Consider the following 25,299-nt stretch of genomic DNA (forward strand, 5'->3'; position numbering starts at 1 on the left):
AGAGTAAAAACATGAGAAAGAGTGAGGAGAGAGAGAGACAAGAAATGAGAGAGATTAGAGAAAGGGAGACAAGAAATGAGATAAATAAGAAAGAGAGAGAAAGTGAGAGAATGAGAAAAATTGGAGGGATAAAAGAGAGAGAGAGAGAGATATGAAATTAGTGTGATAAGAAAAAAGAAGAGATAGAGAGAGAGATAAAAGGGAGAGAGAGAGAGATATGAAATTAGTGTGATAAGAAAAAAGAAGAGATAGAGAGAGAGAGAGAGAGATAAAAGGGAGAGAGAGATATGAAATTAGTGTGATAAGAAAAAAGAAGAGAGAGAGAGAGAGAGATAAAAGAGAGAGAAGAACAAGAATTGAGAAAATAAAAGAAGAGAGAGAGACAACAAATGAGAGAGATAAGAGGGAGGCACAAGAATTGAGAAAATAGGGGAAAGTGAGTGAGATATATAAGAGAGAGAAAGAGAATGAGAGAGAGAAAAGAAATGAAAGAAATAAGAGAAAGTATGAGAGAGAGAAAAGAAATGAGAGAAATAAGAGAGAGACAGAGAGACGAGAAATGAGAAATAATACAGATAACAAAAAGTGAGAGAGACGCACACACAAGAAATGAGAGCGAAGAGAAAGAGAGTGAGATTGAGAGACGGAGACCAAATGAGAGAAATAAGAGAGTGTGAGAGAGAAAAAAGACAAGAAAAAAGAGAGATAAGAGAAAGAGAGTGAGAGAGTGAGAAAAAAAAAAGACAAGAAAAGAGAAATAAGAGAAAGAGAGTGAGAGAGAGAGAGAGACAAGAAACGTGAGAGCTAAGATAGAGGGAGAGAGTGGGAAAGATGGACACAAGAAATAAGAAAGCTAAGAGAGAGTGAGAACACAGGAAATAAGAGAGCTAAGAGAGAGTGAAAGAGTGAGAGAGTGAGAAAGAGAGAGAGACAAGAAATAAAAGAGCTATTTTCATGCAGGGAAAAGTGAAAATCAATTATCAATTGATCTCTAAAATATAGCTGACTTACTGCTCTTTAGAGAGTCTACAAGCCATTCACCTGCCCAAACACTAGAAGTATGCACTCAATCAAAGGACTGTTAGATCTCCTCTTCTTGTTCTCCAACTCTTCCTGAAGATCCAGTTGATCTTATCACCATGAAGACCATCTATTGGAATGAGTGGAGATTGAGAGAGTGAAGAAAAGCGGCACCCAGGTCTGGCTGGCATGGGCAACTAATGGGTGCCTGTTCTATTTACCCTTATTTAAAAACTTTTCAAAAAAAATCTTTAAATAGATATAGATAGAGAGATATATATATATATATATATGGATACATTGATATATACATAGATAGATAGTTTGCGAGAATGATAGAGAGATAAATAGATATACAGAGAGAGATAGTTTGTTCTTTGACCTCTCATATATCACTGCCCCATGCCATCTAAATTAAACTACATCACCATTGAAAAATATCACTAGATCAAACTTCTGTTTTGATTATTGGAATACATCCTCAAATATCTTCCATTCCCATCTCTTATATTTTGTCCATACTTGGTTCTTAAGCTTGAATGGGGCCCCACCTAGCCAATGCTATTTAAACACCTGTCAGCTTTCTTCCCCCTTCGAAAAAAACCCGTTATTTTCTTCTCATGAGTGATCTTTCAATCTGAAGATGAAGAAGACGGAATCCTCGCTGTCTCATCGCAGGGGTGATCCAAATCCGTGCCGATGGCCAACCTCGAAACCCAAGAGGTGAGATCTGGGTTCAATCCGGAGTTTGTCATCGTTGGAATTCCTTAATTGATCCTCCGTTCTTTCCCCAGTTCCAATTGGGGATTGGATCGAGATTTTTCAGCTGGGTTTTTCAAGATCCGCGGAAAAACTGCTTCTTTTCCCGTAATTGGAATGGTCTAATTGATTATTCTATAGATGGGCTCATGGGCATGATTATTTTGCGCAAGTTTATGTTTATTTCGTAGATGATCTAATATTATTCACCCCTGGCGGAGTTTTTTTATTCGCGTATGGCGAGTATTTTCTCCCCTTGAATGTGTAATCGATCTCTTTGAGATATGGGTTTGAATGGATGATTGACACCATGAATATACTAGGAAATTAAATTCGTTCTTGAAATGAAATATTTGTTTCACGTTTATGAAGGTCCTGAGAAGGGACATGCCATGGGAGACCTATTTGAATGCGAAGCTTACTACTGGAAGATGCCTTCAGCTGTTGCGGCGTTATTATAAGAGACCTGAGAGCAACCGTGCTGCATTACTTGATGATGTGAGTTTGTTTAGATCTTTATGGCTTAGGGTGATTTCAATCTTGTCGTTGATCTTTCTTATCTATTTTTTTCATTTTCACGATTTTTAAAATTTTTACGATGTTAAATTGGATGTTTCGTTAATAATTGCTCAAAGTAGTCCTTCGTTGGTGACTTTTCTCAATGATTTTTTTGTACAGTAGAAATCAGGTAATACAATTTCTTTTTTTGGAATTTTCTGGTGTTGTTAAAATATCTCAACCACGAATGTGAAGGATCAAAATCCCATTCTGTGTTATTGGGTTTTGTTTCGTAAGCCTGTTGTTCCTGAGTTTGTGGACAAATGAAACTAATCACACAGAGAAGGCTTAATTCAATTTTTTAAAATTTGGAGTAAGGTCAGTGATTTAAAATTGTTCAGATTCAGCGCCTATAGCCAATGGAAAAGTTGCTACTTAGCTTCTTAACTCAGGCAGGATGTTGACTTCAACAATAATCAGTGGTGATTACAGCGGCCATTGATGATTTCTCTGAATATTTATCTCTGCAAAATTCACTTGATTTGTCTCTATGCAAGGACAATAGCTGTTCATATTATCTTTCACTTTTTCTGTATCCATCAGATGAGTCTCGTCGATCAGGCTCATACATGGCCATCAGCTCCATTGATTTAGCTGACACGTATTTTTGTCGCTGTTAAGAGTGGAAAACCTAATTTCTCACACTTGTGCGTTGCTAATAGCTTTTTCAGTGCATGCTAGTTTTCTCCAATATTAGAAAGGTTACTCGTTTTCCGACTAGAGTGTGTGAGAGAGAAATACTAGGAAAAATCCTTGATTAATTAACTGGAAGATTTTATGCAATCCAAGTTGATTGTATCCGAAGCATGTATTTTCATTATTGAAGATTTTGGAGTTCTAGGGTAAGAAAGTTGTGGCAGTCTAGATTTGGAGAAGGTTGTTACAAACTCCAATCTCTGTTGAGGGGTATCTCTCTCATTATTGCCCACTTGGACATTTTCATCAAGTATCATGCCGATATATTTCATTTTGAATAGATGTAGTCCTTGAGCCGATGAAGATCATCGCTTACGGCGGTAATCTTTAAAGTTCTGATGAACAACTTGAAAAAAAGGATGGAGACCCTGAGATGGAGAGCAGTGATGATGTATTTGGAAGTTGGGTTTAGGTTCTTGTTTTTCCACCATCCATTGGTGGCATGTCTACTGCAGACACTCGTTCCACTCCCCAGCAAACAGCACCCTCTCGCACCCTCCCTCTGCCACGGTAGAAGCTCCTTCTTCCTTCTCTCTTTCTCTATCAGGAACAGTTACACTCTTGGGGTTGTAGATTTTGGAGATATAAAGGGGAGATAAGTGTGGCCGTCTAGAATTGAATGGGAAGATCACAGAGGAGGTGAAATCGGCTGAAGACCCAGAGGAGAGATGATCTCAGTGGATAGGAGATTGTAAGGAATAGATATATAGAGAGATTGTTTATCTTGAGAGGCAAACGTAATGCACGGGGATTCAATTTAAATTCTCTAGTCTTCCCTTAGGGAGAGGAGGCTAACCTATTTGAAGGGAAATACAGTGCCAGAGAAAATACCAAAAAAACCCTTGGACGTGAAAAATCGAAATTACCCCCCATGGGTTGTGTAATTGTATTACAAACTGTGATGGTTGAGATGGAGAAGAATCCTCAGACCCATCATGCCGTTCAAAAGAATACTCTCGCCTTGACTGATAATTATCTTTCCCCCCTTATTTTTCTCATAACAGCTATTTATAAGATCCAATGACCTAAGCGTAATACCCGGAAATTGTTGTGCGCACGTGCTAATAATGGCCCAACATCTAGGGCACTGCAGAACCTTGCACAGATTGCAACCCGACAGGATTTTATGTTCCTCTTCTGATCCTTCTCCTCCTCAGTACCTTCTTCTCTTCTATTTCATAATAATAATAATAAGTTGGGTGATTAAAGTTGCTTTATTGAATCTATATTTAAATCGGAACTCATTAAACTCTGTACTTGCCCTCTTTCTTAGTTATTATGTGTCACTGCAAGCTACTGCTGTATTTTTTCCCTTTCTTTTACCTTTGTTTCATAATTGTTATGCGAATATTGTAATACCCTATAGTTCAAGATTTGGTCAAATCTCTTGATTGGTTTGACTAATTTCATCGGTGCGATTAAAATCATCTTAGTACTGATTCAAAAGGAATATCTTATTTAAACACATCAAGATTCTTAATATTTTTTAAATACTCATTTTTTAATTTCGCGTTGGCCACCGGTTCTGGGTGGCCTTCCATATTTTCTTCCAAAAAAAAAATACTCATTTTTAATTTTAATTTCAAGAGGCTTCAGAATATGGCAGATAAAGAAGCAAGTCAAAAAATCTTTTTACTCATCCTTAATTTGTAATTTCTGCAGGAAGGTCCAGCCTACATTAGAGTCTTCGTCAACATCCTGCGAACCATTAATAAGGCGGACACTATGGAATATGTTCTTGCTCTAATTGACGAAATGCTTTCTGGTATATCAAGGAATTGATCACAATTTAACGTATTTAAATTGAGATTAATGAGTATAAAATTAAAATTTTACATTTTTCTCTATTCTCAGTATTTATTTTGTTGGGCAGCAAATCCAAAACGAGCCAGATTATTTCGTTATAAATCTCTGGAAAGCGACGACAACTATGAGCCTTTCTTAAGTTGAGTTTTATCTTTAATCATAATCTTTTTTTTCTACTTGTGTAACTCCTTTCTTACTTCTAAATGTCATGGTTTCTATTTTACATGACTGTTAACAAACAATAACTTTCGTCAGATTACTGTGGGGCACGAATTGGTTCATGCAAGAAAAGAGCTGTAAGATACTCTCTCTAATTGTGAGGTAATTAAAAAATATTTATTCAACTATGCATCTATTATCTTATGACGAATCTTATACTGAGATAGAACTTCACTCCTCTCAGCACAAGTCCAAAAGTTAAGAATGATAGTACCTCAAATGGTAAAGCACCGAGTTCTGAGATCAAGTTTACTACCATTGACGATGTGCTCAAAGGGTTGGTTGACTGGCTATGTTCTCAGGTATGCATCCGTGTGAAATTGTGGAAATTAATTCTGGATAGATACAACTCCCCCATTATTTGCATTGTCCTCGAGGATCGCAAAACCATGCATTTTTTGGATATATCATCATCTTGGTGCTTTGGAGAAGGGTTGTATATCTGCTCACCCAACCATGCGCAGCAAGTGCATACCAAATTTTTTTTGAACATGTCATGTAGGGATTTTGGTTTGTTCTGAAGAATTTTAGGTTTTACAGGATGAGTGGAAGTTTCGAATTTCGTGATTTATTTGAAAGATTTAATAAGTGGAATAATCAGGAAAATTCCTTATCTCCAACTCTACGTGATTTTATATGATTCATTGTCCCAACTGACAAGTCAATGCAATTCCCCTTTCATATACTGAGAAATATATCATTTCTAGAAGAATAGAATACTCCCCAAATTCATTAAGAGAGGAAGGTCTCAGTACATTAATAGAGCTTACCGGTCATACTTATTAATTGGATAGAGAGGTGTATTAAGGACTTTGAGATGAGTTATGTCGGGTAATATGTTCCATTATATTCGTTTTTTGTATTTTCATGACGACAGATTTAAAGAAGTTTCATTTTTTAACATTATTTGTGATGAAATTTTCAAGATCTCTCTCTCTTTCTCTTCTCTCTCTCTCTCCCCCTCTCTCGCTCCTTCTCACTCTCGGCCAATTTTGCACTATCAAAATGCATGTGCAAAATGCTTTTATAGTATGTTCATCAATAGGAGGCATCTTTTTCTTGACCGAAATCATGAAAAGTGATAAAAAACCTCCCAGAATAATTCTCATGGTTTAAATGACTGTGCTGCAATTTCCTCTTTATACTAGTTTTCTATTAGTTGATTGTTAAGGAATGTTTAATACAGCTTAAGAATCCGTCACACCCCAGCCGTAGCACCCCTGTAGCCGTTAATGCATTGGCTACATTACTGAGGGAGCCTTCTGTGCGGGTCTATTTTGTTCAAGCAGATGGAATCAAACTGCTGGTTTCTTTGATCACCCCTGCGTCTACTTAGAAAGCATTCAGGTGATTTGATTCGTTGTTTTGTTTCACTCTCTCTCTTGCTTTATAAAGTACTACATAAGAATATAATAATTCCTCGGTCTGAGGAAAATCTTCATGCATTTCTTCAAATGATAAAATCTCCCAAGTCCCCACAATTTTTTTTTTTTTTTGCTTTCTAATGACGCATTCAACGTCCACAGTTTCATTTGAATATTACCTCACGGTCGTTTTGGTTTTATGTCATGTTATAAAATTTGGTTCTATCATCTCTAGAAAATTGTAAGAATCATTACTGTCATCATTGATGCCAGTCATCTCTACCTTTGTTAATCATGAATGTGGAAAATTGATTCAGATTAAAGCCTAACCAGCACAAGCTCTCTATTCTGCAGCTTCTTTATGAAGCTTGCCTATGCCTCTGGCTGCTATCATTCTACGACGCGGCCATAGACTACCTGGCAACGACGAGGATCCTTCCACGACTCGTCGAAGTGGTCAAAGGGTCAACTAAGGAAAAGGTTGGAAATAAATTTCTTTGATTTCTCCCCTTTCATTTCGACCATGGAGGACACGTTGACCTCTGGTCATGAATATTTACTTTGCCTTCATGTCTATCATGATTTACACTGGCCAGTTTGGATTGAGCTTTTTCCCTGTACAAAGGTTTGGTGGCATGAGAGTATGGTCTTTCTGATAGAATCCTGGGAGGAAATCTGTCTAAAATCACGCGCCATTAAAGGGATATATTAAGAGGAAGAAGACCATGCAAAACTTGCTGAATGCAATGATTCTGATGCTACTGTCAATCCAGATATGGCCCGCAGATCCGAAGACAACTCCATGTATTCCTGAATTGTCAGTCCTGATACATTGATGGGTGTGAGAATTCAGGGCTATAAGTTCTACTTCTTACTTTAGTTGGAGGGTATTGTGTAATTCGTAGTCTTGTGTAAAAGCAGATAGAAAGGAGTGAATCGGGACCCCATTACAGGGTTTATTTTGGGCTCCCATGGTGGTGGGTTTTTCATGTCGCCCAAACTCCTCTTTATCTTTCTCTTCCATTCATCCTAAAGTTCGTCAATGGGTATCTATAATATTATGAAATCTTGAAAGGGAAGCGGCTCTTTCCCACTCTTAGAGCTAAATGGACCTTTCAGATGTGCACTTTTCCGATCATACAATATATTTTGATGGGTGGTTTATGTTAAACCTCATTAATTGAATTTTTTTTATGGCGGCAGGTGGTGAGGGTTGTCATCTTGACGCTCAGGAATTTCTTATCCAAGGGATCGTTCGGTGCCCAGAGGGTTGATCTTGGCCTGCCACAAATAGTGCAACACATAAAAGCTCAGGCGTGGACAGATGAGGTAAATCCCCAATTCCCTTCTCTGTTTTCTTTCTTTTCTTTTACTCGGGGGGTGGCATCAGTCGGGCGGATTTTTAAGTTAATTAACAGCTGGCCAGCAGACTTTTTTTTGGTTCTTTCTTCATAAGCTTCTGGCACTTTAAGGATTGGAGGAAAAAAATGATTTTCTGGGTTTCCAAGACTTTAGCATTGTCAACGGCCCGGTCACCCAGCTATTTCAGTTGTGCTGAAGTCAAAAATTGATGATTAAACAGTGGTGCGGAACATGTGTTGGACAGCTTTTGCTCTTTGCAAATGCAAATGCAAGCGGCTTAATTGCCAGTAGAAACTTCACAATGGTTTAATTAACTGGCAAATTTTAGGGCATCCAAACAGGCTTTGGCTCATCCCATGGCGATGACGATGAGGAATCATCATAATTATCATCATTCGTACAATCATTGATTGAGGACTTCTTCAATATCTTTCCATCTCATCATTGTCGCCTTCTCAATGTCTCCTCATCATCATGTTCTCTTCGTCTCGTCAGTCGTCCTGTACAGAGAGCAACTAACGACAATGATGTCAAACATCACCATCTGCCAACGCTATGGAAGTAGGATAGAAAGGAATCCAGAAAAAACAGCGCAAGTATACATCCAACGTCTCTATCTCTATCTCTAGCTCTTTGGTTTACAAAGCTGAGGTGGATGATTCTTTGGTAATGCTTTGATTTGTTTTATAAAATTTCTTATTTTAACTTGGATAGGATCTGGTGGATGTGCAGGGGCAGCTGGAGGGAGGGTTGAAAGAGAACGTGAGGAGGCTGAGCTCGTTCGACAAGTACAAGCAGGAGGTGCTGCTGGGACATCTTGAATGGTCACCCATGCACAAGGACCCCAACTTCTGGCGAGGAGAACGACTTCCACGTATGAGAAAAATAATTAATCTTTGAAATTCTTTGAAAAGTACCAATTTACCTAGGACCATGAAAATATAATGTTGGAGGGAGAATGAAATGGTAATATATTTTCATTCCCCAGAGGGAGAGAGAATATACTATTGATTAAACATGAATTGATTAAATGGGTCTTTGATTAGATGGACTGTTCGGATGGGAACTGAATATCCAGTTAGAGAGAGTGAAAAATAGGCATTTATACGAATACCCAGCTGGTGGAAGATGAAAAAAAATTGTAGAATTTAAGATTTTTTGCATACTCGAAGGAGATTTGGAAATATTTTTGCATGCTTTTACTAAATACATTCATACAAAGGTACATACATATCCTATCCGAATGGATAAAATGTCAGGAGCTGATACCATTTGACATTCTGTGGAATATCTCGCAAGAGAGGGGATCTGTGCATTTATACTAACACCCAGCAGTTGAAAGAAAAAAAAACATGATTTAATTTTTTGCTTCCATGCTTACAGGAGATGAAAATGTTGCGTCTTTTCATGAAAAACATGCATGCATGGTACATATATGTCATATCATATTATATTGTGTCGTATCATATCATACCATTTAATGCACATAATGAAGAATTATAGGAATCCAAGTTTTCATAATCTGATGATGAATGATGGGTGAACTGAACAGATCATTCAAGTGCTGCTGACGATTATGGAGACATCGAGTGACGCAATAGCATTGGCAGTGGCGTGCCAGGATATCGCTCAATTCGTTCAGCACCATCCGGATGGCCGCATCGTTCTTGCTGATCTCGGTGCCAAGGAGAGAGTCATGAAGCTAATGACTCATGAAGATCCAGAGGTCATGAAGAACGCGCTCCTCTGCGTCCAGCGCCTCTTCCTGGGCACCAAGTATGCTTCCTTCCTCCAGCCTTCTTCTTGAGGCCTCTTTATTCCATTTTTATTGTGATTATTCTCTTTACCTGGATTATTGCTATGTTATGTGGGCGAATAAATGATCAGACCAATGGGCAAGTAAGTTTTTATGTTCTCCCGGGTGGCATAAGGTACAAGTTTGATAGAGCCTTTGCAGTGATGAGACCCATGAGAACCAACAATTCAAATGATTTGTGATGCACTTAAAATAAAAAATGTAGCCTTTCCTAATAGGGCTTGGCAGCCAGGATGTGGATGACGAGTGGATGATGAAAAAATTAATTTACCCTCATTTATTCAAAACATCCATATCTCCAGAACATCCACTGAAAATTCATCATCCTCTAGCCAATTGAGATGCTAGTATAGAGACGAAATATTCCATATGTTATACTGGTAGTTTTTTTATGATTGTGAACCTGAAATGTGGTTACTGATGCATATACACATTCTTTAATTCTTATTCCCACTCGGAAAAGGAACATTTTGATATCCTTCTCTCTAAGAAAATAGTACACTTGAAACTTAATTTTATGAATTATTCATTATGTTCATGGGTGGTCTTGGGCTGCATGTTATTATCTGGTTAAGAAACCCATAAGAATATCCTTTGACTTTGCTGCAAATCCTTATTCCCACTCGGAAAGGGAACATTTTGATATCCTTCTCTCTAAGAAAATAGTACACTTGAAACTTAATTTTATGAATTATTCATTATGTTCATGGGTGGTCTTGGGCTACATGTTATTATCTGGTTAAGAAACCCCGAAGAACATGCTTTGACTTTGCTACAAAATATAAAGTTGAGGCAAGTGGTATTTGCTTAACACTAATTCACTGTATAGTGAGTAGTTATCATCTTAGCATCACAAATTAAGTGGTACAATTCGACTATTTAGCCTTAGATCTGTACCTTGTATCCTCAATATGCAGATATATTTTTATGTGCTACATCTTGTACCCTCAAAATATAATGATTCAATGGGCAAATCTTTATGTGCTATTATTTATTTAACAAAATCATTTTAGTGCACAATGTTTGGACCTGTTCTTAATACTGTGCAATGATAAGTTTTGAGTGTCTAGATAACATTTGATCTCCTCCACTATACAAGATTGCATTGGAAGTTATACTATTTTACATGGATGGGATCTACACAACATTCCTAGGCCGTACCACTGAGTGCTAATAAAGTATAAAATTAACCTTGGACGATCCCAATTGGTATGGAAAAAACTAGGATTGAATATTTAGGACATGAGACCGGTCAGTCTGGACCAAACCGGGATTGCACTTCCATCATTTTAGGGTGGAGCAGCCAAACTGGACTGTACCACTCCTAGAAATGTGAGTGTAACAGGGATAGATAGTCAAAGGCAATTTGCCAATGAATCACACAATGTTTTGGTTGTTACATACAATTGGTCAATTTATTCAGAAGTAATTCGTCGAGATCATGCACATTTTCATCCTACTTTATGAAGAAACTAAAATTAAGCCTAGCCAGTCAGCTCCAACTTATGTTTAAAATTCACACTCAGCACACTCCCTACCCAAAATAAAGGGGTACACTAATTACTTTGCATATAATCATTGGACTTGTCACAAAAGTATCAACATTAGACACAAAACCTCTGACGGATGGGACAGGAAGTAAATTATTTAAATTATTATATATTTTTAGTAAGAGTCAGAAAGGCATCCCCACTTCCAGAACCCATCACAAGCTCTTCCTCTGCCATATGTTTCTTCCTGCTTTGTCGGATGGTTCTCAATGAAGAGATGTGGAGAGAGAAAGACCCAAATAACGAAGGGAGGAGAGAGAGGAAGGCACATTCATCACCAGTGGCTCAAAAACTGGTTATGCTAATAGTCAGCTTATGTTAATAGTCAACATGACTTTTCTACTTTGACTTAGACATTAACTAGTTGACCTGACCGGGACCAAACAAGACCAGACCGAACTTTAGGTAAGGTTTAGGTCCTTGCTAAAAACTTGGACTAGACCCTAGAAACAAATTTTCCCAAATCTGGACGAGGGCTAAATACGGGATAAATTTACTAGGTGATTTGATGAGATAGGTATAGATAAAAACAAGAGGTTGTAGGGAGGCCCACATTCTGAATCTAAATCTCATAATAATAATAACATGAAGATATATATTTTATAATGTATGTTTTGGGCTTTGTATTCTAGGCTGCCTGATTTTCTGTGCAGCTATGACAATAGCTAATTTCTAGCAAACTTGGCAAAACTCTTTATCACTTAAAGATGCAAGTTGTCAAGATCTTGAACATATTGTGCTTGAATCCAAAGTGAGGCTTTTGAACGGATCTCATTACAAACAGACCGGCACTCGGAACGATTAACGTGATCGAAACCTTAGAGGCTCAAATTTGAAACAAAAGAAATTTAAAATTCTGTATTTCAACCAAGAACAGAGAACAAAGTCTGCCATTTTATGATATATTAATTACTCCATAGAAAGAAAATGAATGTATGAGAACAAGTTCAACCCCATTAATCACACTTACTCTTGGTAAAGTTTCAGTTGTCATTGGAATAGGGCTTGAGCTTTCCATAAAAAGTATGCAATATATTCTATGTAATTTGATGGTACTAATTTGGTCAAAATATTTTACTCTATTATGGCATATTAAAAAGCTAATTTGTCACGTAAAAAGACAACAATTAATTACAAAGATGCAATGGTTTGGCTTATCGCCATATCATTTTATTATTTATTGGCAAGTTAAAAAGATGGGGAATACATGGGCATGCCTATTAAAACTATATTAGGCGCACAATGATCTTAAATTGAGCATGGAATGAGGAAGCAAAAAGATGCACAAAAAATGCACATTTTTTGCAACAATAACTAGATGTATGCATATTTGGATCTAAATAGATATACACACATTTTAAGTAAACTGATTAGTTCACATTTATATGAGCTTTGATCCACATTTTGATACACCTGAAACTTGATACAATTGAGCACTAATTGTATTATGTAATAAAATAATGATTTACATGATACCTATAATGGTGACTTAGACACATAGGTATGAATATAACAAATCCTTTCTTCGATACTAACAGGAATGAAATTACAAGAGAAATATCTTCCTTCTTTTCGTATTTTCTATAAGCTTTTTATCTGTTTGTGCGATACATTTTTTGAGGAGCCAAACCCAACTAGAGGACTTCGTATCAGTTTCCTCAAATTACATGTTCAGTAATCAAATGCAAATGAACCTAACTTTATTTAACACATAATGCACTAAAATGTTCACATAAGACAGACGCAGAGATGATGCTTGAGAAAAGAAAGCAAACAAATCACCAAAAATAACTAACTATTCAGATAAAAAAGTATTACTTAGTTCAATCCAAACGAATCACAAAAAATAAGAAATTATTTGGTAAAAAAAGCCTTATTTATCAAAGAGCAAACCTCCAGGAGCAGAAATCGAGCGAAATGCCTGGCCGGAGTTCTTAAGCGCAGCGAAGGATCTGGGCACCTGAAATTTTCTCTTCTTCAAGAACTCCATGGAATCTTCTAAGCAGTGAGATGGCTGTAACTCTTTCAGAATCACAGCTTCTGCAGCCCTGTTTAGTGGACCGACAATCTCATTAAGATCATCAGATCTACAAAAAAATATAATAATTTTTTCGTATCCTCGATTACCAGAACTTACCCGAAATGCTTATGCTGCCTCTTTTTTCTAGAGACCGGCTCGTCGACGATTGTTTCGCTCTCCGTGTCTGACGAGAAAGTCTGCCTGGAACTGTGACATTGATTTTTAGAGGCCAAACAGAGAAAAATCAGGATAATTACAGATTTGAACGAACAAATCGAAATTGATGGAGAAAAGAGAGATAGAAAGATAGAGGGATTGATAGATAGAGAGAGAGAAGGGTAACGGAAAGAAGAATTTCGGCCGAGACAGGTGACTGAACAACATGAATTCAGTTTGGCCAAGAAAGTTATTCTTTCTCTCTCTTTCATGCTTTATAAATTTTTACTTCAAAAAGAAAATGTTTTATAATTTTTGGCCAAACTGCAAAATGTTTTATAATTGTTTTATAAAAAAAAAATGCAAACAACGCCATGATAACATATCGTGGGGTTCATTCAAACTAATGATTCGAATGAACCACTTTGAATTCATTCTTATCCATATGAACTGTAAGAATGTGTCTAAAAATCAAGCATAACTATATTTCAAAAGCAATCCCTGCGATTATCCAAAGAGACTGAACTATATCATCAAAGACCTGCGCAGATTTAATTCCAAACTTTTCAACTTAGATCCTGGCATTACTACCACAAGTTATTTGGAGAACCATATTTTTCATCAAAGCCAGCAGACCAACCCAACGAAGGAATGGAACCAGCCGTTGACAAAGTGATATTCAAATCTTCTACAAAATGGGATCATCCTTCGGCTTTGACTGGGGTTGATAGATGATGAGGAATTTGTGATCCGCATCCCTATTTGGGCTTGGACAAATGACGATGATGATGACAAATCATCATCAACTGATGAACAGTGATGGTGATAGCTCTTGGAAACCAGATAGCGATGAGGGTATGTTATTATTACCATCATTGCCCACTCACCATCATTATTGTTGGTGCCAGACTAGGGATTGAGAACGATTATGACTCATCATTGTCATCCATGATGATGACGATTCATCAACTGATGAATGATACAATGATTCATCAACATCATCACCACTGTCAGTACCAAACCCCAGCTAAACAGACAATGGAACCCTTTGGCATCATATGGTATGAAATCCTTAGAAAGCAAAAATCCTTAGAAAGTGTACAAGAATCATCAAAGATACAACTCTTGATCCTCTTAATTTTGTGTCTCTCTAACTTCAATCTTTTGATTCTAATCTAGGATCTTGTACAACATACCAGGAGTCCAAAAAATCAAGACATAAATTCTGAGTACTGATCCAAAATGTTCTAAAATCCAAGAGATCCAGTTTTTTCTTTGCACACCAGATTAACGAGAAAAATGAACTCTAGATTTGATCAAAGATCTTGGCAAGCTTTGATTAAGATCACGGTGAGCTTTGAGTCCACAAATTCTAAAGGCACAACCTAAGACTTAATAAAATACAGAGTTAGGCATTATCAACCTCAAATTTTGATAGTCCTCGAAAGCAACTTAGTCATGACACGACAAACATCAATTTAACTACCTATTTATTTTTCCTACCCAAAAAAACTAGTATTTAAGATTTTTTGTACTCACACATGAATGTGAAGAAGAAAAATCCTTCATTGTGCACCTGGGTACTAAGGATTTTCCCTGATAAGGAAAATGGGAAGAAGAAAAAACTCACTTCTCACGAGCGACAAGATGGTCAATTATGTTACTCGGAAGCATTGCTGAGGAATCTTCAGCTTCTCCCTGCCGATCAGCATTGGAAATGTCCGGTTCAGCTGTTTCTCGCTGTTTCTTCATCTGCTTCCTCATATTTCCATGGGAAGAGAAAACTCTATCAGAGATTTCATTTGTATAGACCAATTAAAATAAAGATGCCTCTGAGTCGATTGAAATATGACGCAATGAGAAGAAATGGGCGTTTCCAGCGGATAACATAACATCATAATCATCAAGAAATGAGTATTCAAATCAAATATCCAGGGAAACAATCCATTAAAAGATGGCTGACGAGATAGACAAATATTGATACCAACCTAAGGATACGTTCAAACAAACTTCTTCAGTCGTTGTGTAAATAGAAGATTACTTGATTCAGCCAGCAAAATGAAAGATTACTAGAATAAGAAGAAATTGGTGTTTCGTGCACAGATGATAAAATGTTACGATAATCAAGAAACGAGTATTAACAATAAATATCCCCAGCAACAATTGAGTAAAAGACGACAGATGCGAGAGAGTGTGACAGTCGTCAACCCACAAAAATATGTTGAAATTAAACTTCTCCAGTAGGGGTGAACAGAAGACCTCAGTCTCAAGTACGTAAGCACTAGATAACACCATTAAAAAAAGAGGAATTTTTCCATTTCATGGGGATAATATAATGTTACAATCATCAAGAAATGAGTATTCAAATCAAATATCCCGGGCAACAATCGAGTAAATGAAAGCAGATGAAGAGAGCAAGACAGACATCGACCTAGGAGTATATTTTAAACAAACTTCTCCAGTCGTGGTGTAAACAAAAGGTTTTTTTACTTCTTGAAATATTGTGTAAACAGAAGGTACATCACTCAAGAACGTAAGCACTAAATTATTGCAACCGAATCAAACATTAGTGGAATGAGAAGAAATTGGCATTTCGTGTAAATGATATGGTGTTAAAATCATCGAGAAATAAGATCTCGATCAAATATCCCGAGATACGTTCTCAATCAAATATGAAACCAAACGAGAGAGAAGTAGATATCAACATAGAGATACGTTGAAAACAACCTTCTCCAGTGGTGGTGTAAACAGAATGAATTACGCTCAAGAACATAAGTACTAATTAAACGCGAACGAATCAAACATTACTGGAATGAGAAGAAATTGGGATTCCTAGAAGATATTTTGATGATATAATCATCAAGAGATAAATTTTCAAGTCAAATATCCCCAGCAACAATCGAGTTAAATGGTGGCAGATGACAGACATCGACATACGAGTATGGTGAAAACAAACTTCTCCGCGTGGTGTAAACTGAATGTATCACGATCAAGTACGTAAGTACTGAATCAACGCAACCTAATTAAACATTACTGGAATGAGAACAGATTGGGATTTCTTGAAGATAATATGACGTTACAATCATCAAGAGATAAATTTTCAAGTCAAATATCCCGAGCGACAATCGAGTTAAATGACGGCAGATGACACACATCGACATAAGAATATGGCGAAAACAAACTTCTCCAGTCGTGGTGTAAACAGAATGTATCACGCTCAAGTACGTAAGTACTGAATCAACGTAACCGAATCTAACATAACAGGAACGAGAAGAAATTAGAATTTCGTAAAAATAATTTGTTACGATCACCTAGAAATGAGTATTCAAATCAAAAATCCCGGGAAACAATAGGGTAAATGAAAACAGAAATTGGAATCAAATGCTGAAATTAGATGAGAGAGAGGTAGAGATAAATATCAACCTAGAGATCAGTTGAGATCAAAGTTCTTCAGAGAGACCGAATGCAGACGCCCTCCCGCCTACACGTTTTCGACGAAAGAAATCCCGCGACTGCTCTTCCGACGGGACTCTGGCCTTTATATAGGAGAGAGTACCAATCTATTATTACCTATTGCAACCTGATATTTAACATACATATTTTTCTATAAATTTCATCTCTCTCTCCTCTTTCTCTCTCTTACTGCTCTTTTTCTCTCTCTCTCTCCGTCTCTCTCTCCGGTGGGAATGGGGGATTTGGACATATTGGTCGAATGTTCGATCACTGAGATTATTAAGAATCTAAGTGTACCTAGAAAGTAACCAGAGCGCTTAGAGGATCCTCCAAACATGTTGCCATTTATAGATATTTTTTAAAACTTTTATTTAGACCTCTCAGTCATGGACTTTCCTATTGTCTGCACAACCAATAAGAATTCAAAATATTGAATTAGATAATTAATTAATTATCAAGTTTACAAAGTTAATATTTAACTTGTGATTTAAAATTATGAGTGAAAAAATAAATGGAGATATTTTGGGTCAACTGATAGAAATAAAACAACACCGATATGTATTATGTCAAAAAAATCTTAGTTGATGCTCAGATAAACTACAAAATATATCTTATATAGGTATTACTTGTAGTCTTCACATAGTAAAAATGTTGATCTTATATATTGAGATGTAATATCGTTTTCTTTACTGTTCATTTAATAGTGGTATTAATGCAGATTAATTTTATTTATTGATATTTGATTAAAAATATCACTAATCATTAACATGTTGGGGAATCCTCCATTACTGTTTGTAAATTATTTCCTCACAATTGTAATTTTTTTGTCGAGGAACCAAGAATTGAGAATGATCATATAATATGATTATTTATCCATAAGATGAACATCATATGAGGACTCTTTTGACACTATATATTCCTAGTATAAATCTCCCCACAATATAAGAACCAAATATAGCCAAATATTCATTGACCTTGTGAAATTTTAATTAATTTTTATTTGTACCCATAAGCCTGAAAGGAATCAAGTGAATGTGTTTCAGAATTTGAGTCATCTTCGAAAGGAACCAGATCATGAATTTGAGTTCAATCCCTATGTTTTCTAATCCATAATATAATTTGCAAAAACCTTTATGAATAATATTATTTGGTATGATTTTATCAAATTGAATGATGTAATGAGAAAATACACTGATTGATATATTATTTATTAGTATTGCAATGTGTTATCCTAATAATGCCATCCTGGGAGTTTGTCCATGGAATCAAATATTTAGGTTTCATATTTGTATTTCTTTATGCAGATTTACGTTTTTATTTTTGAAAGAGAAATAATTAACAGCTATTACCCCCCTCAAGCTAAGGTGTTTGTTTAAACATGCCTAATTTATTTAAAACAAAATTGTAAATGGAGATGGAAACAAATGAATCTATCTTTAAGAAATTTTCATTAACATTTCTTGGAGAAAATTGCAAAATTTAAAATCTGTAATTTCATATATCTCTCATAATAAATCGAAAAAATACACCACAGAAAATATAATTCAGTCATCCAGTAACGGTAAGTCAACGCTAGTCCTGAGTTGACCGTTTGGACGCCTCACAGTGCGCCACGTAAGATCTCTCTTTTCAAGCCAGCTGACATATCCCGAGCCAAGTATTTGTAGCCGCTTTTATCCAAATATGGTCCGTTCCAATGCGCACGCATTAGATACGCAGCAAATAACAGCATCCCATTACAGTGAATCAAAGACCGCGAAGAGAACTTTTTAAATTCCTCACTGGATAACGCACAGAACTCGTGCACATCGATTCGTAATCGGACTCGTCTTGTTCTCAGCTCAGGAGAGAGAATGATAGAGGTCCAGGGGGAGTATAAATAGAGGATTTGCGGAGGGGAAGGTGAGGAGAGAAGAAGGCATGGCTTCTACGTCTTTTGTTGGCGGAGTCTCCAGCGCGGCATCCGATCTATCGTTGTCCAGGTAATCTCGCCGTCTTCTTTGTTCAATCTGTATATTCCTGAAAATCTCTTTGAAAATCTGTTCGTTCAATTAATCGTTCGATGTTTTGCTGTTATCCTTCATTTTTGGCTCGCCGGGAGCGTTTTTTTTATTAGTTTTGAGTCTGTTGCTGTTTGTGAATCGGTTCTTCCGTTCAGCATTGAGGATTTCGATTTCCTTGCTGCAATATTGCGGATTTCGTCTTCTCTGCTACGCTTGATTTGCGTCTGTGTGTTTTCAAAACGCCTATTAGAATTATCTCTCATTACCTCTCCTGTTCTCTCAATTATCTCTCCTTAGCTCGGTTTTTGAATTCCTTTGCGCAATATTTCAGAGTTCGTTTTCTCTGCTACACTTGATTTTGTGGCTTTGTGTTTTCGAAACGCCTATTTGAAATTATGTTCTGTTCTTCTGTTCGGTTGTGGGGCCTGCCGTTCAATATTCCAGAGTTTATGTTCTTTGCTACGGTAGATTTGCGGCTTTCTGTTTTGAAACGCCTATTCCAATGTCATGTTCTTTTGTTCGGTTTTGGAGCCCTGACTTTTAATTTTCTCGTTCGTTTTTTGAATGGCTTTCTGCAATATTTCAGAGCTCATCTTCTCTGCTACGCTTGATTTTATGGCTTTGTGTCTTCGACAAGCCTATTCGAAATTATATTATGTTCTTCCGTTCGGGTTTGGAGCCATGCCGTTCAGTTATCTTTCCTTATCTCTGTTTTTGATTCCTTTCTGCAATATTTCAGAGTTTATCCTTTGGCTACGCTTGATTTAGGGCTGTGTTTTTAAATCGCCTTTTCAAATTATGTCATGTTCTCCCATTTGTTTATAAAGCCCTGTCCTCAATTATCTCTCCTTATCTCGGTTAATCTCTTTGCCTCCTTTGATGAGTTTTTTCCCATTTTCGTGTCCGTGTTCGTCTACAAATCTTTCCGGAAATCCTTTCGTTCAGTTTCTCAGTTGAAAGTTGCCTGTTAAGCCCTCCATTTGTGTGGCTTGTTTTATGTTTTTTATGATTTTTTTTTGTGTTTGAGAGTTGGTTCATACTTTTCAGCGCGAGCTCTTCGATAGCCTTTTTTTCTCCTTGTGTCAGTTTGTCTTTCCATCTCCCTGTCTTTCTTGGCTCATGAATATTTCTAAAAATATGTACACGTAGTTCATCAGTTGAATTTTGGCTGTAATCCTTCTATGCATGGCTTGCTTTCTGATGGATTTTTAGAGTTTGTTTATCCTCTTCAGTCTCGAGGTTTTGGATCTCCGTTCTGAAATCTTTCAGAGTTCATCCTTTCTGCTATGTTTGACCTGTAATCTTTGTATTCTCAAAACGTCTTTTAGAAATTGTTTCATGTACTCCCACTTGGTTTTGGTGCCCTGATGTTCCTTTATTCTTGTGGCTCTTGCATCAGGAGGGACTGCTTGCTCGTAAAGAAGTTCATAGGTTCGCAGATCGTTACTGCTTCAGGATATGAAACCAGAGGGGCTCTCAGGCTGGGGTCCGCCAATCGGACACGAGTGTCAAGCCAAGTTATAGGAACCAAAGCCTTGATAGTCGGGCAAGGCGCACCCGTTAGCGAACCTGAGAGTTTTTCCACAGTAACCGAGCTTCCAGCTGATTCAATCAATCTGAGTACCATTGCTACTGATGTTGCTCCGTCGACAATTGACTTCTTTTCCGAAGAAGACGATGAGGCAGATCTTGATCTTCCCACCAAAGGGTTCTCCTCTATCCCAGATGCCATAGAAGATATTCGCCAGGGCAAGGTCCGTGGATGACGAGTACTCGTCTAATGCTTTTGCATTTCTTTTACTTAGGTGTAGATTATTTGCTGAACTGAACAATGCTTGCAGTATGTTATTGTCGTGGATGATGAGGACAGAGAAAACGAAGGGGATCTTATAATGGCGGCATCTCTGGTGACGCATGATGCGATGGCATTTATTGTGAGGCATGGTACTGGAATAGTTTGTGTGGGCATGAAGGAAGATGATTTGGAGAGACTGAAGCTTCCTTTGATGGTTTCTACAAGAGAAAATGAAGAAAAACTTAGTACTGCATTCACTGTCTCGGTGGTACATTGCCAAACCCTTCCAATTATCGGTCATCATATTAGTTCTTCATTCAATGCGAGGATTCTGTGGCCTTAATTTTCAGCCTGTTTTTAAGGATTTTTTGATCTAGAAAGTTTACTTTTGGGCATCTTCTGAGGGAGTATTGTCAAAGTATAGGTTGTATTAAGGAGCACTCTTAAAAGGGTAGAGGGACCACTAAAAATAAATATAGGAAGAGAACAATATCACCAGAATCAGCATGTCAACCCTTTCTGGATGGATCTCCCAGCCAATTCAACAAACCCTCTTTTGCGTTTCCTCCTTAATGGACGGTGATACAATCCTCTCAGACATATATCCGTCATTTATCCTTAAAATTTTCAATAAATACATCTAGGCCCCCAACTGAGAGCGCGCAAAAAGTAATTAGATTTGGACAGGAGATTCTCCTGAGGGTGCACAGGTCCCAACCCGGTCCTCTTTGCTGGAGGTGCTTTAATTTTAACATCCTTGTAAGAGAAGATAAATTTAAAGGGAAGCTGGTAGAAAGATAAATGAAGAAAATACTCTGGATAGGGGTTTAAGATCCTTATTCTGATTTAATATTTATCTTTATTCTTGCAGATGCTAATTTTTTTTCCTGATGATATTTCTCAATAGGATGTAAAGCACGGTACAACCACCGGGGTTTCTGCCAAAGACAGAGCCAAAACAATCCTGGCTCTCGCATCGCCCGCTTCAAAAGCTGAAGATTTTAACCGACCTGGTCATATATTTCCCCTTAAGTACCGGGAAGGCGGGGTCTTAAAACGTTCTGGCCATACAGAAGCGTCGGTTGATCTCGCTATTCTGGCTGGTTTGCCGCCAATGGCTGTGCTATGTGAAATTGTGGATGATGACGATGGTTCTATGGCCCGGCTGCCGAAGCTCCGTGAGTTTGCGCTGAAGCAGAACTTGAAAATCATTTCAATTGCTGACTTAATCAGGTTCACTTTTCTATTTTCATTTTTTTGAAGAAAACTAATTTCGATTATCATCTATGAGTTTGATTGATGGATCTTCAACTATTTGAGCTTGAGCCATGATTCGTTCATTGGACTAGCTGTTGACCCTTATCAAGCATACTGATTTTTTCTCAAATAATCCGCTAAAATTTCTAATTTAATTATCATGTAAGGGTTCTTTTTTCAAAAGAAAATTTATTGTCGGAGGTTGATTAATGTATCTTTAATCGATTAAGATAGAACCATGATTTGTTTTAAAAAAAAAGGATAGAGTCATGATTCGTTCAGAGTAGCCACTACCAAACGACAACATATTTTCTAGAATACTGATTTTTTTCTCAAACAGTTCATCCTTTTTAACCAGAATTTTTTTCTCAAATTTTATTTTTCATATATGAGCTGAAGCCATGTTCTGTTCATTGTACCAGCTTTTAAACTAGAAGTCAATTGTTTCCAAAAAGTAATTAACTACTTTTTTATTTTAAATTATCATGAATGAGATGAATGTATCTTCAACCATTTGAGCTTGAGCCATGATTCGTTCATTTTACGAGCTCTTAAGCCACATCATTGTATTTATAGATACAGCGATGAAGCTTTATTTATAGGTTCCCCAAATGTTGGAGTTTATCTGGACGTGCACGTAATTGACGGCCTTTCTCTTGAGCCTCCTGTCATATGTTTTTAAAAAGCTCATATCAAAAACTAATAGTTTTCTCAATATGTTCTTCCAAAGTAACAATGTACATTTTTCTGTTTGATTTTACATTAATAATGAGATGAATTTATCTTCAACCATTCGAGCTTGAGACACTATTCGTTTATTATACTAACTGCTTAACCACATCATTTTTCTAAATTTCTGATATTTTTCTCAAATAATTCTTACGCAATAAATAATTAGCTTCCAAGAATGCTGGTCTTTTGAGTGAGCAAAAATGGAAATGAATGTTATTAATTATTATTGTGGAATTTTACTTTTATTCTTCGTTGATTATAGTGGCTAAACTTACTCCTGATCTCGAATATTTTCGTTTTCTTAAGGGCAAAAATACAAATATTAGATGAAGTTTAAGGAAGGACATACATACATACATACATACATTTCTTGGTGGGCTGTTTATATTGTTCTCAGCGCTGTATATAATTGACTATTATGATTAAATTATTCTTCCACTTCTAATTACTGATAATATCTTTTTCAAATTGTTCTTATCCTCACAGATACCGAAGAAAAAGAGAGAAACTGGTTGAGAGGGCTTCCGTGGCCCGCTTGCCCCTCGGATGGGGTAATTTCCGGGCATATTGCTACAGATCCATGCTAGATGGCATAGAACACATAGCCATGGTCAAAGTAAGTTTTCTTTTCATGTTATGCATTGCTGAAAATTGTAATATTATGAAAATCAGAAAAATCTCCTTTAACGAAATTTCCCATGGCTTTGGCGAGGGTCTTTTCCTTAAACTTGACCTCTAAATAAATACTTTCCTTTTACGTTTCACAAAATAAATGACCGCCGGCATCATGTTAATTAATTCTTTATTAAAAAAATGAAATTATTCAATGTCTCATACCGGTGATGATGGCAGGGAGAGATAGGAGACGGGCAAGACGTACTGGTCAGGGTGCACTCGGAGTGCCTCACAGGAGACATATTCGGGTCGGCTAGATGCGACTGCGGAAATCAGCTGGCTCTGGCAATGGAGATTATCGAAAAGGCGGGCCGGGGCGTGTTGGTCTATCTCCGCGGTCACGAAGGCCGAGGCATCGGCCTCGGCCACAAGCTTCGGGCCTATAATCTCCAGGACGATGGGAAGGACACAGTCGAAGCCAACGAAGAGCTGGGCTTGCCCGTTGACTCTCGCGAATACGGCATCGGGGCCCAGGTAACTGATCCAAAGTCAAAGTCAAAGTCAAAGTGATACTTAGGTCGTGATTTCTTTGCAGATTCTTCGAGATATCGGCGTGCGTACGATGAAATTGATGACGAACAATCCGGCAAAGTACGTGGGATTGAAAGGCTATGGGCTTAGTGTGGTGGGACGGGTTCCGTTGTTGACCCCAATCACCTTGGAAAACCAGAGATACATGGAGACGAAGAGAGCCAAGATGGGCCATCTCTACGGGCCCCAGATTAGCTCTATTCTGAGCTCCAGGGAACCGAGTCTCGTCGACGATGCTCAACGCCAGGTTGACTAATCTCGAAGGTAATCCGATATTTAAATGTTTTGATCTTCTCCTGTTTTTCATGTTCCCAAATAATGTTCAATCTTATTTGGGAATTTCAAAAAATTTACTACCTTGAATAGCTTCTTAGAGTTAGTTCTCCTTCTGCGGGGTCGATCTATATAGATTTTTTCTTAATTGCATGAATATGCTATGGATTCGCATGTTCCCATGTTTAATTGGATTAATAATGGATAGTTGGGTAATGGATAGTTGAGTAATGGGTTTATCATGTGTGGATATGAGGGCCATGTGATAAACCCTTTTAATTAAATGGTAAATGGATAATTATTGCGCGGTGTGAAACATAGATCATCGCCGTTCTTAACGGAGAATCAGTTTAAGCTACATCTCGGAACCATAGCGAGATTAAGAGGAAAGCATCGTCAGTTTGTTTCATTAAGCGCTGAGAAGCATTGGGAACCCCAATATCTTTCTTCAGAGCTGTTCGCTTCCCCCTCTGTTCATCGAAGCAGTAGTTTTTTATTATAAAAGGTTTAATCGAGCATTAATATTTTAAATGATTCATTTTGAGAGCAATTTTGAAATTTGAGTTTTTATAAGGTCTTAATATAATATCATCATGAAGTCTTAAAAAATTCCTTAATCCGAGGTCTATTGGATGTCGTCATGATTTGATTTGAAATATTTCTGAACATGCAATTATAATGTAGTTCATCCTATCATAAGGTTTCGGGTCGAACGCCGATCTGTTCTTCATGTCGTTCCGTACCGTCATCAACCGACCATCCAGACCTCAGAACCACAAATGGAACGAAAGCCTCCGTGCCTTCCGTTCCGTCCCGTTCGGTCTGTTTGGTCTGTTCCGTCATCAGGTGTCGGTCATTTACTCTTTTAAAAACTTCGTTCATTCCATCATCTGTTCTGTCCAGCGTCTAAGATGATAAACATAATCAAGCTGGGGACTCCGTTAAAAATACAGAGCTGGAACCATAATCATAACTTAGGTTTTTAAAGTCACATTATCACATCATACACATGGAATGCGTTTTAATTTGGTTTTGGAGTAAGTTTTCCAGATAACACGACAACAATAAGTAGATCTAATAGGTGCTTTTGTAAGGACATACTGAACTAGATATAAATAATCACATTTTATGGTATAAACTATTATTTTAGATATCTATCCAATAAAAATAATTCCAAACTATATGGCGTATTTCACTATTATAAATACAAATATTCTCGCAAAATTTTACTTCAATAATGTCATCTGGCATAAA

At 37.2% G+C, this 25,299-nt stretch overlaps 2 protein-coding genes and 1 pseudogene across 7 annotated transcripts; 2 read left to right on the forward strand and 1 right to left on the reverse strand.

Moving 5' to 3' along the window:
* Positions 1–1,596: 1,596 nt before the first annotated feature.
* On the forward strand, positions 1,597–9,699 carry LOC144712971 (putative V-type proton ATPase subunit H; annotated as a pseudogene). The gene is made up of 11 exons (XR_013583914.1): positions 1,597–1,743; positions 2,152–2,277; positions 4,696–4,798; positions 4,907–4,977; positions 5,093–5,160; positions 5,243–5,360; positions 6,245–6,397; positions 6,762–6,902; positions 7,626–7,751; positions 8,499–8,658; positions 9,337–9,699. The product of XR_013583914.1 is annotated as a putative V-type proton ATPase subunit H (transcript).
* A 3,229-nt stretch (positions 9,700–12,928) lies between these two features.
* Positions 12,929–16,904, reverse strand: LOC144713286 (UDP-N-acetylmuramoyl-L-alanyl-D-glutamate-2, 6-diaminopimelate ligase). 5 transcript variants are annotated; one of them, XM_078587849.1, is made up of 4 exons: positions 16,750–16,904; positions 14,957–15,078; positions 13,288–13,371; positions 12,929–13,198 (listed from the first exon to the last, which is right to left on the reverse strand). In XM_078587849.1, exons 2-4 carry the CDS (start codon positions 15,076–15,078, stop codon positions 13,024–13,026), a joined length of 381 nt encoding a protein of 126 aa, XP_078443975.1. In that variant the 5' UTR covers positions 16,750–16,904; the 3' UTR covers positions 12,929–13,023. The 5 variants fall into 5 exon arrangements, with proteins under 5 accessions (XP_078443975.1, XP_078443972.1, XP_078443976.1 ...); XM_078587846.1 differs by having other exon boundaries at positions 13,288–13,377; XM_078587850.1 differs by having other exon boundaries at positions 14,957–15,085; positions 16,750–16,895.
* A 1,762-nt stretch (positions 16,905–18,666) lies between these two features.
* On the forward strand, positions 18,667–24,295 carry LOC144712712 (putative bifunctional riboflavin biosynthesis protein RIBA 1, chloroplastic). Its single transcript, XM_078586991.1, has 7 exons — positions 18,667–18,761; positions 20,182–20,536; positions 20,624–20,845; positions 21,485–21,810; positions 23,053–23,182; positions 23,419–23,715; positions 23,777–24,295. The coding sequence occupies exons 1-7, from the start codon at positions 18,700–18,702 to the stop codon at positions 24,026–24,028; spliced, it is 1,644 nt and encodes a 547-aa protein (XP_078443117.1). The 5' UTR covers positions 18,667–18,699; the 3' UTR covers positions 24,029–24,295.
* The last annotated feature ends 1,004 nt before the right edge of the window (positions 24,296–25,299 follow it).

This window comes from Wolffia australiana, chromosome 15, assembly GCF_029677425.1.
Source record: "Wolffia australiana isolate 7733 chromosome 15, ASM2967742v1".
In the NCBI taxonomy this organism is placed as follows: Eukaryota; Viridiplantae; Streptophyta; class Magnoliopsida; order Alismatales; family Araceae; genus Wolffia; species Wolffia australiana.